The 15,529-nt window shown below is 37.2% G+C and overlaps 1 protein-coding gene across 8 annotated transcripts in view; it reads right to left on the minus strand.

Moving 5' to 3' along the window:
* IMMP2L (inner mitochondrial membrane peptidase subunit 2) overlaps positions 1-15,529 on the minus strand; it is a 781,125-nt gene that overhangs the window by 740,783 nt on the left and 24,813 nt on the right. For all 8 annotated transcript variants that reach the window (XR_010922851.1, XM_067564213.1, XM_067564212.1 and 5 more), the window contains exons 2-3: positions 14,356-14,493; positions 6,512-6,615 (exon numbers count right to left, since the gene is read on the minus strand). Coding sequence is in view for 7 of the 8 variants with exons in the window: in XM_067564213.1 (XP_067420314.1) it covers positions 6,512-6,615; positions 14,356-14,490 (239 nt within the window). In the remaining variant the exon portion in view is untranslated. The remainder of the gene's footprint in view (positions 1-6,511; positions 6,616-14,355; positions 14,494-15,529) is intronic.

The following is a 15,529-nucleotide window of genomic DNA, read 5'->3' on the forward strand; positions in this document are numbered from 1 at the left end:
TATATATGCATGGTTGAAACTTTTGACAAGGAAAGAAACTTTTGTTAATTCCGTTTGTATGCTTTGAACACTCAAAATTTAGATTTCCATGAAATTTATAAGGCCCAACATATTTCTCAGTTTGGATCAAACTTTATTTCAAAATTTTGTGATTTAACAATTCTGATCACAGCAACCACCCTTAGGAATTTTGACCTGTGGAAAGAAGTCAGAAAGACAGAGCCTCAGAGATAGTAACACATACATTTGTAACAGATATTCATAAATTGGTACATGTACATAGGGTATGTTTACAACAGCACTCAGGAGTGAGCCTTCCAGCCTGGGTCCACAAACACAAACGTGTATTAGCATGGTTCACATTAGCATGCTAAAAGTAGCAGTATAGACTTTGCAGCTCAGGCTGGAGCTTGGACTCTCAACCCTACCCCAACCCTACCCCCAGGCTTGACAGCCTGAGCTACAATATCTACACAGCTATTTTTACCATGCTACTATGAGCCCTGTCACCATAGCTCTGTGGAGCTGGACTGGGAGGCTCACTCCAAAATGCAGTAAAGACATACCCATAGAGACATATCAGATCAAGCAGAGACACAGTAGCCAGGGTTCCATGCGCTCTGACTCCATCTCCAGATGTAGCATGTGGCTTTGACTGGCATTTGCAGTATCCAGTTCAGAAAAATATATGCATTTAAATGTGAATTCTGGAGAGTCAGACAGAGGTAAGTGAGTTGGAGGCAAGTGATGAAAAGGCTTTTGCTGTCGCTGAAGGCAATGAAGATTCCCAGGTACTCATTTTAGGTGAACTCTTACAACATAGGGTGAAGTTCATGAAAACTTAGAATCTCAAATATAAGGTTTATTTCAAGGGTGATTTAAGTTCAATGTGAGCATTTTGCTCAGTTCTGTTATTGGGTCCTTTTGTACATCTATCTCACAATACATGTAAACTGTTCCCTAGAATTTTTTTTTTTTTTGGGGAGGTGGCGGGGGTACTGAAGATATTAGTATCACACTAAGTTTCCTTTCTACGGTGTTTTACACAGTGTGCTGAGATATTTGACAGGCAAAATAACCTTAAAAACACACTCATACAAGTGTATATTAAGATGATGTTCACAAGAGATTCAGCATCTTTACATACAGGCTTGTGTGTTTTTAAATGGTTCCCAAATACTATATTTTAAAATCACAAAATTTATGTTGAATTGATTCTGGCACATGAGCAAGACTCTCAAAAGCATGCAAGTCACAATCGAATTTTAACTGGGCCATATTGAGACTTATCTGAATTATTTTATAAAGAACCTAGATTTGACAGAATTTCATTATGTTGCATCATATCAGCCATATCTCAAAAGGAAAACTAAACAGACATTCTCACAGGTTTAATTATATGTGAACTGATATTGTGTTCAGTGAACCTGTGACTCAGAAGGTTATAAATGATGAGATTTTTCTATTACAGGCAGTACAGCTCTTGTGTGCTTGACTGGGAAAATATTCTTACATGGATTAAAAATGGTTTTTCATATTTTATCTTTTTCTCTGCAGTCCAAACAAGGTAATAGCTGTTATTTTCTTATTTATGAATTGGCTCCCATGTAACAAGTTAAGCTAATTAGCCACAGAGTCCTGATTTGGTTTCTACCTACCTAAAATTCCATCTAGGGTTTGAATTCTACAAGATACTTCATTGCCTGACCTAATCATTTATGCAGATTTGCTGTACACTGTTAAACAATTGCTGCATTATATTCAAAGGTGACTGAAGTTATTCTTTAAGTAGAAATCAAAGTATACATTTGTACAAGAGCCCAAAGTCCTTGATAAATTTAAACTGCTGTACAAAACAGGAATCACAGACAGAAGAGCAGTCTAGTAGATAAAACATGGGCTTGGGAGATTGTAGACTAATAGACTTTGAAATTAATGCTACATGAGCCACAAACAAAAAAATATCTCTGCCTCAGTTTCCCCATTTGTAAAATGGATATAGTATTATAATACCCAGTATTTCAAATATGCTATCGACATACTTGTATCATAGAGGTGTTGTTAGAATTCATTAGGACATATCTGTAAACGGCTTCAACTAAAGCCAGAGACAGTGTGGCCTAATACACAGTGCATTGGACTAGGACTTAAAAGACCTGGTTTCAATTTCAAGCTCAGCTACTGGCCTACAGAGTGACACTGGGCAAGTTGATATGCCTCTCTCTGCCTCGGTTTCCCCATCTATAAAACAGGGATAATGGTACTGACTTCCATTTTAAAGCACTTCAAATGCTGCCCAAAAAAAAAAAAAAAAGTTCAATATAGAACTAGGTATCGTTACAGTTTATTTTAATTATTATCCTCATCAATACTGTACCCAGTGTAGAAATGCAGCTATCCACAGCATGAGGGGAAACACACACTATGGAACAGCACACATCAATATTTCACAGTACATAATGTTGACTATTTGGGAAAGTTTCCAGATAAAATGTGTTACATAAATATTTTCATTAACTTTTTTCCTGAGCCTTGTAAAGATCACATAATTATATAAATTACACATTGACAAGCTCTGTTAGATCATTAGTTCACTATTTCCAGGGTTGTCCCTTACAATATATATATATTTTAGTTCTCTGTCCACTTTAATTCCAGTCCTTCAGAAGTTTAAATTTCAAATCTTTAGAAGCACCTTAGCAGTCAATATGTATGATTACATGCTGTAAATATAGGAAGTTTCATTTTTCACTTCAGATAGGACTCTTGTAAAAGTTGCTCAACTGGAATCTAAGTGTGCACACAATTTTTTCGTTTTAAGATTTCATTTGCATGCCTATGTTTATAAGTCACTGTAAAAGTAAACTTCAATGTACAAATGAGCAAGTTGTGTGTGCGTGTAAAATAAGCACATTTTGAATATTCATTTAGTTTCTACATTCAGCATTTAGAATCAGAGCAATACTATTTTCACTAGGTCAAATTGTCCCTTAGCCAGCCATTAGTGAACCAAATAGAGTAGTACAAGAAGCTTTGGCAGAGCTATATTAAAATATGTTAGATGCCTGATGTTTTAAAAGTCTGAATTAAACAGTTTACTGTCAAGTTTACTCATCTGAAAATTTGACCAACCCTTTTTTTCTTGCCATGCCCGTATAAAACTAATTTGAAGTGTGTGCATTGCCGAAGGCTCCAAAGCAAACGTTTCAACTATATTTTTCCACAATAAATTAAAAATACCAGTAACTCTTGGAGACAGAGGGGGGAATTTGATTGTCAGAGCACCAGGGGTTTTCAGTAAACACATGTAAAGTAAATGTTAGAGTTATAAATCATTCCTTAGCAATTTCTTTTTAAAATAAAAAGATTACAAAAGATACCCCCAAAGCTACAATAGGCATCATGGCAAAATAGTCCCTGATTTTGCAATATACTATGTGTGAGTGGAGCCAATTAATTTCAGTGGTGCTCCACACAGGTTCAGAGTTCTACCTGCGCAGCGTTTACTACAGGATCAGGACTTATTTCACCATGATGCCTAGCATAGGATCAGGGCCTATTTTGGCATTAAGATGACCCCATTCTTTAATTGCTCTCAGATTCTGAGCACTGAAGATAAACTAAGTTCATTTTTTTAAAAAAGAAAAAAAAAGCTTTATATTTTCAGATATAGACTACCCTGTATCTTTACCCATTAAAAGATGCCAGGAAAGCACCACGACAGAATGGCATATGTACCACACACAATGGATTTACTCCATATTTATACTTCATATTCATTTAATTACCAGAGAAAAATCTGTCATTAGACCTTATTCGTTTTAAATTACAGCCTAGTAATTCAATAATGTCCCAGTTAAGGGCAAAATTTTAGGGATGGTTGAATTCATTTCTCCTAATTTTGAGTCAACTCAAACATCGTGGTTTTGAAAATTTGGCTCAAAAATAGGATTCATGATCTGCTTAGATGAGGTAAAATGCCTTTTTTATGTTTTACATATGCACACTCACAGAAGACGGGGCACCCACTTTTGTTAGCCAAGCTTTTATATATATAACGCTTTTATATGTAACACACGATTCTCTTTATCTCATCCATTTATAAGCATGACATAAAACTAAAAAGGATACAATGAAATCACATTTGGTTTTACAAACTTTCAAACTACACAAACTTCACCCTCTACCACCAAATTCTTCCATCAGTAATTCACTCACAGTGGCTAGCACTGAAGCCCAGGAGAGTTACAACCAGAGGCAGAATTTGGCCCTGTAGGTCATTTATATTTTTAAGCATTGATGCCACAATCAATATAATTCATCTCATCTACAACCAGCTACAGTGTATCACATGGGTATACATGCAATTGCTGATTTTGTAAGATGTGTAGTGATGAATATCTGCAATCTGAATCCAAATGAGTCCTCTAACAAGCAGTATAATGATGGTCCATATCAAATATTCAGTGCAAGAATAAGTTAGTAAAACACACACACCATATGTACTGACCACTGAATCATAAAACCATAGATGGAGAACCAAGACGGACAGGATAAAGAAATTAACCCATTTACTCAACAAAGCCTCATGTACCAGAAATTAAGTCTCTTGAATGAATAAACACATGCCTGCACAATTTCTTTTCACCTGGATACTACATCATACAAGACACACAACATCCTATTGTGCATTCATACTTCAAAATTTATAATGAGATATTGCCTAAGTCACAAAGTTTGAAAGGAAGTAGGGAAAGGCAAGTGTACTCAATTTCTAATGAGCCCATATGATAGGATAGACTAAATTAAGTAATGACATATCCTTTAATATTTCTACATACAAAAATTATACTGAATCTTCTTAAATTTCATCTCTTTGTTTCTTTGTGCTCATAGTGACTTTTGAACATACTATTCTGTGCTTTCTGAACACTTCCCAAGAGAATAAGGAAAAACCTCAATACAGCTGCATGGCTTGTATATGACCTCTTCCACATGGGTGGATATTCTTTCCATCACCAGCTAAGTGAGGAAACAACCTTGTCAAACAGAAGACAAAAGAGTAATGAGGACATGAGTGTATAGCCCAGCATGTAAAAAGCTGATAACAAGGAGGTTTCAAAAACAGGGCATCTGTGTGACAAAGTGAAAGTAATCCATGCAGATGGCTCAGAGGATAGCAGGAACCTTTGAAAGCATAATGACTATGTAACCATGTTATTCCACTTTGTGCCTGGTTAAACTCACTGACCTCCTATTCAGTCCAGTAATTACTAACCAGATCTACTACTATATTTTAAAGTAACCTTTAGGATATGACTTGGGCAGAAGTACGTACACATATGTAGAATCTGCTTCTACACAGTCAATAAAAGACCTGAATTTGGAGGCCTTCCATAAAACGTAAGGTGTCTCAAATCTGAATAATATACTACTTTAGTCAAAGCCAGAAAACGCAGTAGCCCATTCAAGAACCAGAAAAATAAACCAGAAATATTCCAACAAAAGAACAGTGTGCCTTAGAACACATTTTTATTTTGCTTTAACAATTGGTAGTAAAATTTTAATATATTAATTGCTATCTCAATAGATAGGTAGGCATAACTACATGGTCCATTAAAACAGATGTATATCGCAGAGGAAACCTAAGGAAATTAGCTTTAGAAGACACATTCAGTTGTAGTCTATATACTGTGCATTTTACTTATGAAACTAAAAAACCTTAAGCTTAAACCGTCCAGGCATATACTATAAGACTGTATTATATCATTGTGTCCGTTATGCACACTTTGACATTACATTTCTACATTACATTAAGACTGACATGGAGTTTTTGTCCTCTAATGGTCTTGAGTATTTTCAACAGAGAAACAGTGCCACCTTTTGGCTTGATACATAGGCCTCCATGTTCTAATTCATAAGCTGTTTTTATAAAATTATACTTTAAAGAGAAGTCTGATTTTTGTGAAGAAAATTTAACTTTAACTTAAATGTTGTAGTTAGACTTCTTCAGAAAAAAAGTTACTATGGTATGTTGAACATTAAAAAAATAGAGGTTTTTTTTCTCCTGAGTTGAATATATTCAGAAAGCTATACAATTTAAAAAACAAAAAAAACTCTTCATATGTTCCATCAATCCATGTATTTTTACCTACTGTACTCCACAGCCATAATTATTATTCAGCTGATCACTTTACTTGATTAGAAATCTCAAATCCTTACAGCACATCTCCTTTTTTGGCAATTCTTGTAAACATCTATATAACACCACACACTACTTGACATTTTTCTCCTTTTAAGCAAATACATTATAATGAACCCTTTAAAGATCTCTTGTATGTTGACATTTTATAATAATAATGCATTGATTGCTCATACTATCAATTTTCTGTATAGCTTCATTGTCAGCATGCAAAAACACACTGTGGCATTACAGATTAAATGTATTACACAATGCTGATGGTTCAAGATGTGCATAAATATGTATTGAAATGTATTTGAAATTACTTACACCAATGACACAATGTCTCCACGTTGCACTTCATAATTCCTAACACTCCAATGGTTTAAAAGCACTATATCAGATACCTGTCTGCCTCCTGGATTCAAGGAAGGCTAAGGAAAGAGGGAAAACAGTTTAATGTTAAAAGAAAGAAACTCAACGTTTCTCCTGTCTCCCCTCCTGCTCCTCTCCCACTTCATCTATGTTCCAAATCCTGGTCCAATTAAGATAATGGAATTCTTTTGGCCTCTGGCTTTATGGGACCAGGATTTGAACCATTGGTGAGAAGAGTATGTTCAGTGGAACTTATATTAGGCACTGATACAGTTAACTACCATATATTTGTAGTAAAGTATAATGTACATCTTGCAATGCACTAAAACATGCAAACTGTAATTCAACTGCAATTCCATACTTTTATTAGGATAACAGGACTCAAGAACGCTTCTCATGAAAAGTGGGATCATTTTTAGAAAGCCATTCTACCATATTCTGTATCAAGTAGTACTCACATTGTCCCTGAAATCTGTAATAGAGGTCATCTGCTAGCATGACCTCTTTGCTTAACAGATTTAGAGTTCAGGAATGTACTCAGTGAGGCTGGCATCAGTCCCACCTGCCTCTTAAGGGAGTTTTCAGACTCTTAACCCACTCCTTTGAGAGTGTAATACACATTTGCCAGCCAAGCTATGGAAAATTTTGATGTTTTGGGAAAAAATATTTGTCCTGAATCAATATGAACAGTTAAAAAAAATTTAAAAAAAAAATCACAGGACAGCCAAAATGGAATTTTTCAGCTCTCCCAGCTGCCTTGAGAGGCAGCTGCCCAGGGAAGCATGGAGCCAGGGGTGACCAGGCTGGCAGGAAACAGGGCTAGCCAGCCTACCTGGTTTCTATCGAAAATGTTGACAGTCATTGAGCTCCAGCAATGTTTTGATTCTATCAAATTAGCATTTTCCAATAGAAGCATTCCATCGGAAAATTTTCAACCAGCTCCAGCCATCATGTTGTTACAATGCTAACTGACATATCAGAGGCAAAAAAGATTTTAGACTCCACCTTATAGTTCTCTGTTTTAGGACTTTTATGTGGAGCATTGCACACATGCTACCATTGTTGTAATATCCTTGGATACAAGGATCATGGCTGTCAGGGGGAAGTTATTGATGAGGTTTGATGAGTCAGCTTAAGAGGGCTGAGGAGTCCAATTCGTGCTCTACATATTTTTCCACATGACAGGTAGTTGCTTGGAGAGAGCACAACTGCAGGCCGGGATTCTGTACACTTTCCTTATTCCTCTGCCATTTCTCAGCCTCTTGAGCAAGGTGATTCTCTTCAAAACGGGCTGAAGCTTGATGTATGATGTGACGCCATGTGCAATCTATTGCCAGCAGCTCCTCCCAATTCGTGGGGTCAATGACTCCCTTCTTAAGATATACTTTCAAGGTGTCCTTGTAGCATTTCCTCTGTCCCCTGTGGGTTCTCTTACTATGACTAAGTAGAGAAAAGAAGACTTGCTTCGGAAGACAAATATCAGCCCTCCACACTCAATGGCCAGCCAGCAAAGCTGATGTTTCATAATCTTTGCCTCAACACTTCAGAGAGAACACTGGCATTGGTGCAATAGTCTTTCCATCTGATACAGAGAATCTTCCTAAGGCAGTGCTGTTGGTACCACTTCAGACACTTAAGATGGCTTTGATATGTCACCCATGTCTCATACCCATAAAGAAGAGTGGTCTATGACAACCTGCCCTGGGCGAAATTCCTTCCCAACTCCAACTATGGTGATCAGCTAAACCCTGTGCATGTGGGCAAGACCAGACACCTGGAAAGAACTCAGAATCCACCCCATTTAACATTCCATCACAGGCCATTGGACATATATACCAGTAGTAGTCAAAGATCTGTCAAATGCCAAATTAGGCTGTCCCATCATACCATCCCCTCCAACTTCTCGAGCTCAGTCTTGAAGCCAGCTAGGTTGCTTGCCCTCACTGCTTCTCTTGGAATGCTGTTCCAGAACTTCAATCCTCTGATGGTTAGAAACCTGCATCTAATTTCAAGTCTAAACTTCCTGTTCTTGTATCCACATTGGTGATGAACTTAAATAACTCCTCTCCCTCTCTGATATTTATCCCTCTGATGTATTTATAGAGAGCAATCATATCTCCCTTCAGCCTTCTTTTGGTTAGGCTAAACAAGCCAAGCTCTTTGAGTCTCCTCTTATAAGGCAGGTTTTCTATTCCTCAAATCATCCTAGTAGCCCTTCTCTGCACCTGTTCCAGTTTGAATTCATCCTTCTTAAACATGGGAGACCAGAACTGCACACTGTGTTCCAGATGAGGTCTGACCAATGCCTTGTATAACGGTTCTAACACCTCCCTATCTCTACTGAAATAACTTGCCTGATGCATCCTAGGACCACATTAGCTTTTTTCACGGCCATATCACATTGGCGCTCTTAGTCATCCTGTGATCAACCAATACGCACAGATCCTTCTCTTCCTTCTGTCACTTCAAACTGATGCGTCCCAAGCTTATAACAGAAATTCTTGTTATTAGTCTCTAAGTGCATGACCTTGCACTTTTCACTATTGAATTTCATCCAATTTCTATTAGTCCAGTTTACAAGGTCATCCAGATCTTTTTATATGATATACTGGTCTTTCTCTGTATTAGCAATACCTCCCAACTTTGTGTCATCCGCAAACTTTATTAGCACTAAAACTTATGCCAGGTTTGTGAAAATTATATCATTTTAAAAAATATATTACTGACATGGTTTGTTTCGATGCAGAGGCTGGATATCCAATTCATTGATAGCTATGTTTTAGTATTACATCCAAAGGACATACTGAAATTTAGGATAATTTGCATTTCTTCTTTCCCACAACAGCATTTTTGATATGATGAAATGGCATCTTAATGGGACATACAGAAACTGATCTTTAGAAACAGAAGGCATGAAGAAGGGAGGATAACCTGAAAGAGAAGACCTTCATTTTACATTATCAATTGCAGTCTCCCGCAAACAACAACATAAATCTTTTAGCAAACAGAATATATTGTGACTTCTTTTCTGAACACTTACACTATATATAATTGTTTTTGCAAGTAATTTACTCTGCATGCTTTTTTATTAGCAGTAAAACTTCAAGTTTTAAAAAATAACCCACAAACACATCTAATGCTACTTCTGAAAGAGGGTTAACAAATGGACTCCTAAATGCAGTTATTTTAAGGAAACAAAATCCAAGAATGTTACCCACATATCTCTAATCTGAAGAACCCTCTCTCGTTTGTTCAAGCTCCTGGCTTAATAGATCAGTGCAAATGGGACACATAGGTCTTAATTTAGAGCTAGGGTGCAGAATTCACACAGCATTTTGATTCTCCAATTTCTAACTAACCTAATGCTAAAAGCATGTAAATTAAGGTTCCAGCCATATGATAGGAACTTCACAGGACACAAGATTCCGTAAGAGGGAAGCAACACACCCTTTAACAATAAATGATTAATTTGATACTTATACTGCTGCAGGACACCAGAAGGTCAAGGCTTATTTTCTTATAGCTTGAAGAGGAGGAGAAATATTCAAAGCAGTATGCAGGCATAGATATAATCATGGTAATCATAATATTACAATAATAAAGTAAGGGGAAATTGCCATAGAATGTAATTATTACATGTACATTGCATAATGGATTATAATACTCAAAAATATTTGCTACTGTAGTCTTTATAGTGGCAAGTGTACTTTGTCAGAGGTTATTGATCAGCAGACTAAATTCCTGGTATAGAACACTCAATTGTTTCTTGCTGAACTTGGAGATAAAATTGCAAGCTCATTTTGTCATTTGTAATCTAACATTTCAAAGCAGCTAATTTGGATATATGAATCTTTAAATTCATTAACCATCAGGGGGTTCCTTTTTCCACATCATTAGGAAAAACATGAGCAATCCACTGAAGTATAAAGGAACTTTAATGTATCTGACAAGCAGAAAGCATTGTAACTCAACAGGAGAAGCCATGAACAAAAATAAAGACAGAAAATGAAAGTGCATTTATATTGGACAGTAACACTATAAAACAAGTGTATATCCAACATTACAGGAAAAATGGCAAGATCCGTAACAATAAATTACTAACTTATCACATCAGCTGTTTCTGTATCACATATATTCAATGCTGTAAATCAACACTAATCCATTTGAAGTCCCCTGTTAATAACAATATGTTAGATGAGCACATAGAAATCTGACAGTCTAAGAAACAAAAGCCACAACGAGGGATTTAAAGAAAAGGAAATTTGAAAAGAAAAAAGACAAATGAACCAATAAAGTGTACTAAAATTGATTAGTGCATTAGTTTACAGATTGGGGTGAACATCATAGAGACTGAGCAGAAAGAAGATTTGCACCAGGTGGTTCTCAGCACTGTGAAGATGCAAAATCAATGAAATTCATGAAGTCTGTCATAAGTGATTGAGAATAAATCGCAAAATATTTGTATTCTTGAGGACCTCCATGCAGTATATTTGCCAGAGTATCAAAAGAGTTACAATCTTCAGTGATTATGGGACAATATTACACATATTTTGGGTCCAAAACAAACAAACAAACAAAAAAGAAAAATCTGAAAAGAAAAAAGCGCTAGTGCTTGCTTCTTGACAGAACTTTTAATTTCAAAAACAGCAGGAACCAGAATAATGAGTGCAAAAAGCCAGCTAGGAGTCTAAGCGGTCTAGTACAAATCAAATCTTGGAGATCATACAGTGAGAGCTTGAAGTCAACACAATCACATACCCAATAGAGGCATGCTATTGATGAATAAGGCTACATGCTGACTGAACTTCACTTTCCTTCCTATACTATAGCTTTCAAATGCATTCAACATAAATCACTTTCCAGAGTGCAAGATAAAGAAATGGCATTCTAAAGCAGTGACTTGTAGTTTTCCTTCCTCAAACTCTGTAGTGTGACAGAGAGGTACATTTCTTTAAAATAACGTACCTGCTAAAAGATTGGTCTAGTTTGGTATCTAATAAACCTTCACACAAAAGTAACTGAATATGTTTAAAATTAGTTAGGGTTTGTAGTGTTCTGAAAAAGTCACAACATGAGACTAGAGGGGCAGAGTGAGCGGAGAGGGACAGCTGAGGATTCCTGATGTACAGGAAATCCCTGGAGTGATATAAATCTGCCATAGCCAGCTCAATACCACCTACTCCATCTGCAGGCATAAAGTAAAATTCTTGGTCAGGCCAAGGAAGTAGCCAAGAGCAATGTCAAAATGCACCATGCTCCAGCAATCTGTAGACAATGGAACAGTGCCTAAGCAGCACTTTATCCAATGTAACCTGAAGCAGCACAAAGGCCTCACAGAGGCCAGTTTGGCACCAGATTAACAAAGAATAGACAAGCAAAAAGAAGGTGTAAGAGCCATCTTTCCTCTCCCATCCTGAATCTTACATCAAGCACAGCTGCCCAGAGAGTTTTGCCTGAATAAAGGCTGAAGGATCAAATCTTTTGAGGATGATCCAGGTAGTGCTGAACACCCTCAACGCTCATTGAAGTCAATTGCTGGGTGGGCTCAGGACATCAGAGAAGGCCGCACAGTAACTCACAGAGTCAAACCTTTAGTTTGTAAGCACTTTTGAAGACTTTATGATAAAAAAGTGCTACATAAACGTAAGAGCCGGTATCAAGTAGTAATGTATACTCATCATCAAGATTGAGTGATAAATTTAAGTTACATTGGCTGAGGTAGCATGACAAGCAACCAGCTCTCAGTTCCCTGTGAGTTGTTTACAATAATTTACACTCAGACTAGAATACTTAAAATAGGATTGCCTCCTTTGTGAGGTCTTATTTATTTAGTCTTTTCCCAAATACAAGTTCTTTTAGCTCCTCAGGCCTAACCCCTCTTCTCCTAAATTCAGGGGTCCCACAGTCCAGTTTCTGGAGTCTGTGTCCTAGTTCAAGCAAGTTTCTTCTCCCTGATTCAGGAGTCTCACAGCCCTCCTTCTGGGGTACGTTTGCTAATTCAAGCAGGTTTCTTCACCCTGGTTCCAAAGTTCTACAGTCCTGTTTCTGGGGCCTGCATGCTAGTTCAAGCACATTTCTTCTCCCTCGTTCAGAGCCCCACAGCCCTCCTTCTGGGACCCAAGGGATCATTTCAGGCCCTTACAGCCTTAAACCAGCTTCTCCGAGCTAGCCCATTTGTAACTCAGTCCTTTTCCTCCTGGACTAGCAGAAGTCAGCAGACTGTCTCTTGCTGGTATCTCTCTTGTTATGATGGAAGAGGAAGACCATATACTGCTCTCTTTCCCAGAGCTTATCCTGTGGGCTGGGAGAGAGGGAAGGCCTTGCTCCACACTACAATTACAATGGACCCCTAAAAAAGTTCCTGGACCCTTAAAGAAACAGTAGCCTGGGTTTTCCCCAAGACTACTTCCTCTCTTCCAATACCTGTCTCTGCTCTTCTCGAGATCTTCATCTATGCCATAACTCCAGGAACTTTAAAGAGCCACGCTATGGAACAGAAGTTGATTAATCCCTAATCCCTACCACTCTTAAGAAAGACAGAGAAGACAGTTCTTTTGCTACACTAAGGTAACTTTCATAGGGGGAAGAGAGAGGGAGGGAAGGTTGCACTGTCCAAACAAGATAGATACAATAGCTAAGCACACAGGAATATGGTAATCAGAATGCAATGAAGCAACAGACAAAAGGAGTAACTCTGACAATTGAAAAATTGAAGCAGCATCCATTTGAGAAGTCCTAACAACACAGTAAGGGGAAGCAGTGGTAGTTTCAGTAGCAAGAATGTTTTGTTTCCTTTTAAATGTAATTTACACTGTAAAAATATACATATATATCAGAATATTCATATGCTTTAGTACACCAGTTTATATCACAACCATACACTATAACCCCAGTTAGAACACCACTTTCCCAATTAAAAAAAATAAGTATTGGCATGAAATCATGTATCAATTTTCTAGCTCAAGAACATAAGAACAGTCATACTGGGTCAAGACCAATAGTCCATCTAGCCCAGTATCCTGTCTTCTGACAGTGGCCAATGTCAGGTGCATCACAGGGAATGAACAGAATAGAACTGGCCAGGCAATCATCAGGTGATGCATCCTCTGTTGTCCACTCCCAGCTTCTGCGGTCAGAGGCTAGGGACACCCAGGGCATGGGCTTGCATCCCTGACCATGTTGGCTAATAGGCATCAACAGACTTATACGCCATGAATTCATCGAAGTCTTTTTTGAACCCCATTATAGTTTTGGCCTTCACAACATCCCCTGGCAATGAGTTCCACAGATTCCTTATTGAAATGGTACTTGTACTCGGTCATGAGTAATAATAAGCCTACTAATAGTTGTTTTCTGTTTTAACATTCAAATGTATAGTGTTTTAAATAGAACATTTCAAAAACAAGCAACCCACCCTCCTCTACAGCCTCCAAATTCCATACTGAAATTTTTACTACTGTAAAATGACTATGTCTGAATTTGCCAAAATATTAGCAAGATCTATTATTGAAAGAATATCTTTTTGCTTTCCTTGGCATTATAGTGTTTTGAGAAGTTTTACTCCTAAGAGCCTTTTCTTGCCACACTACAGAATACCTGCGACACATTAGAAAGCAGACCACCCCATGATGTAAGGCCCTGTCCATACATTTCATTTTACTGCACAATATCAAGGGGAAACAATCCTTCCTACCAAAAATCCACTCACCTTTAAAACTGGATTGTCAATTACTTAAAATTCAGACGCAGGCCTTGCTAAACACATGGATATAGTTTAACAGAAAATAAAGCTTTATTACCTGCATTGATGCTCCTTCCACTCTTGCTACACAGGCCACTTTATCTAGAAAAGTCACTGTCACAGGAACAGCAATAAAGAAGCCTCTAAAAAAGGCTTTAATGTATCTCCTCCCCAAGCCTTGAGCTTGTGCCATAATCTGAAAAGATGAAGGAAGAAAATGGAAACACCGTAAAAACAAATCTTAAATAATAGCAGGATTATTTATGATAATTAAGCAATGAATACTTATTGATAAATGAACTATAATTAGTCAGTGCTCCTCTGCATCTACTATGAAAAGATGAATGCATTCAACAGAACAAAAAGTTACAAACCTGCAATGATTAAAATAGAGATTATGTATCTGCCAGTGTAGACAAATGGAGTTTGATGTCTGGCATTCTCTCATTCACCTTTTATCTAATTTAAACATTATATGTGGAGTTTACTATTAGAAATAAGTTTACCATAATCAGTAGTAGTCAAGCCATTTTAGTGGAACTGTTAGAACAGCAATATAGCCATATAAAACCCAACTATGTATCTGCAGCAAAAACTTATGTACTATAAGGAAACAAACTGGAGCATAACGAATTGGAGTAGAATGTCAGTGTTCCCAAATTATTTTTTTCCCTGCCATTGGAGATTATGAAGTCTATGGCTAAAGAAGAGAATTAGTTACAGTTAGGCAACCGAAATATGTAATTCATTTTGTAACACAGGGCATAAAAATTCTTCTATCACATCCCCACTTTCACATAGTAAAATACACACACACGAGGGAGACAGAGGCATTAAAAAAATGAGGGAACAGACCAAAAACATAATTTAATTTTTTTTAAAAATCTCTAATTTGGAGCCACTTACAATTTTGAGGAGGCGGCTTAATTCATGACTTTTAAGGTTGGTAATAATGCATTTGTGTCAAACAAAACCAAGCAAACTGTCAGCACTTATATCAGAGCAGCAGCATCCGGACCTGTTATGAGGCCTATATTAAATCAGCTGAGGGCCTCAATCCCAGTGCTAATATATGTGTGTACCTCTCTCATAAATCACCAGCACAATTAGCACCTTTTTTGATGCTCTCAGATGAGAAGCAAATAAATGGATGAATAAGATGATAAATAACCTTCCACCAATAAAAATGTTCCCTGCAAGCCAGTGTTGAAGCACACTGGGGGAGCAGAGTA

The sequence above is a fragment of the Emydura macquarii genome, unplaced genomic scaffold, assembly GCF_026122565.2.
Source record: "Emydura macquarii macquarii isolate MOO-44397 ecotype Brisbane River unplaced genomic scaffold, CSIRO-AGI_Emac_v2 contig_2636, whole genome shotgun sequence".
Lineage (NCBI taxonomy): Eukaryota > Metazoa > Chordata > Testudines > Chelidae > Emydura > Emydura macquarii.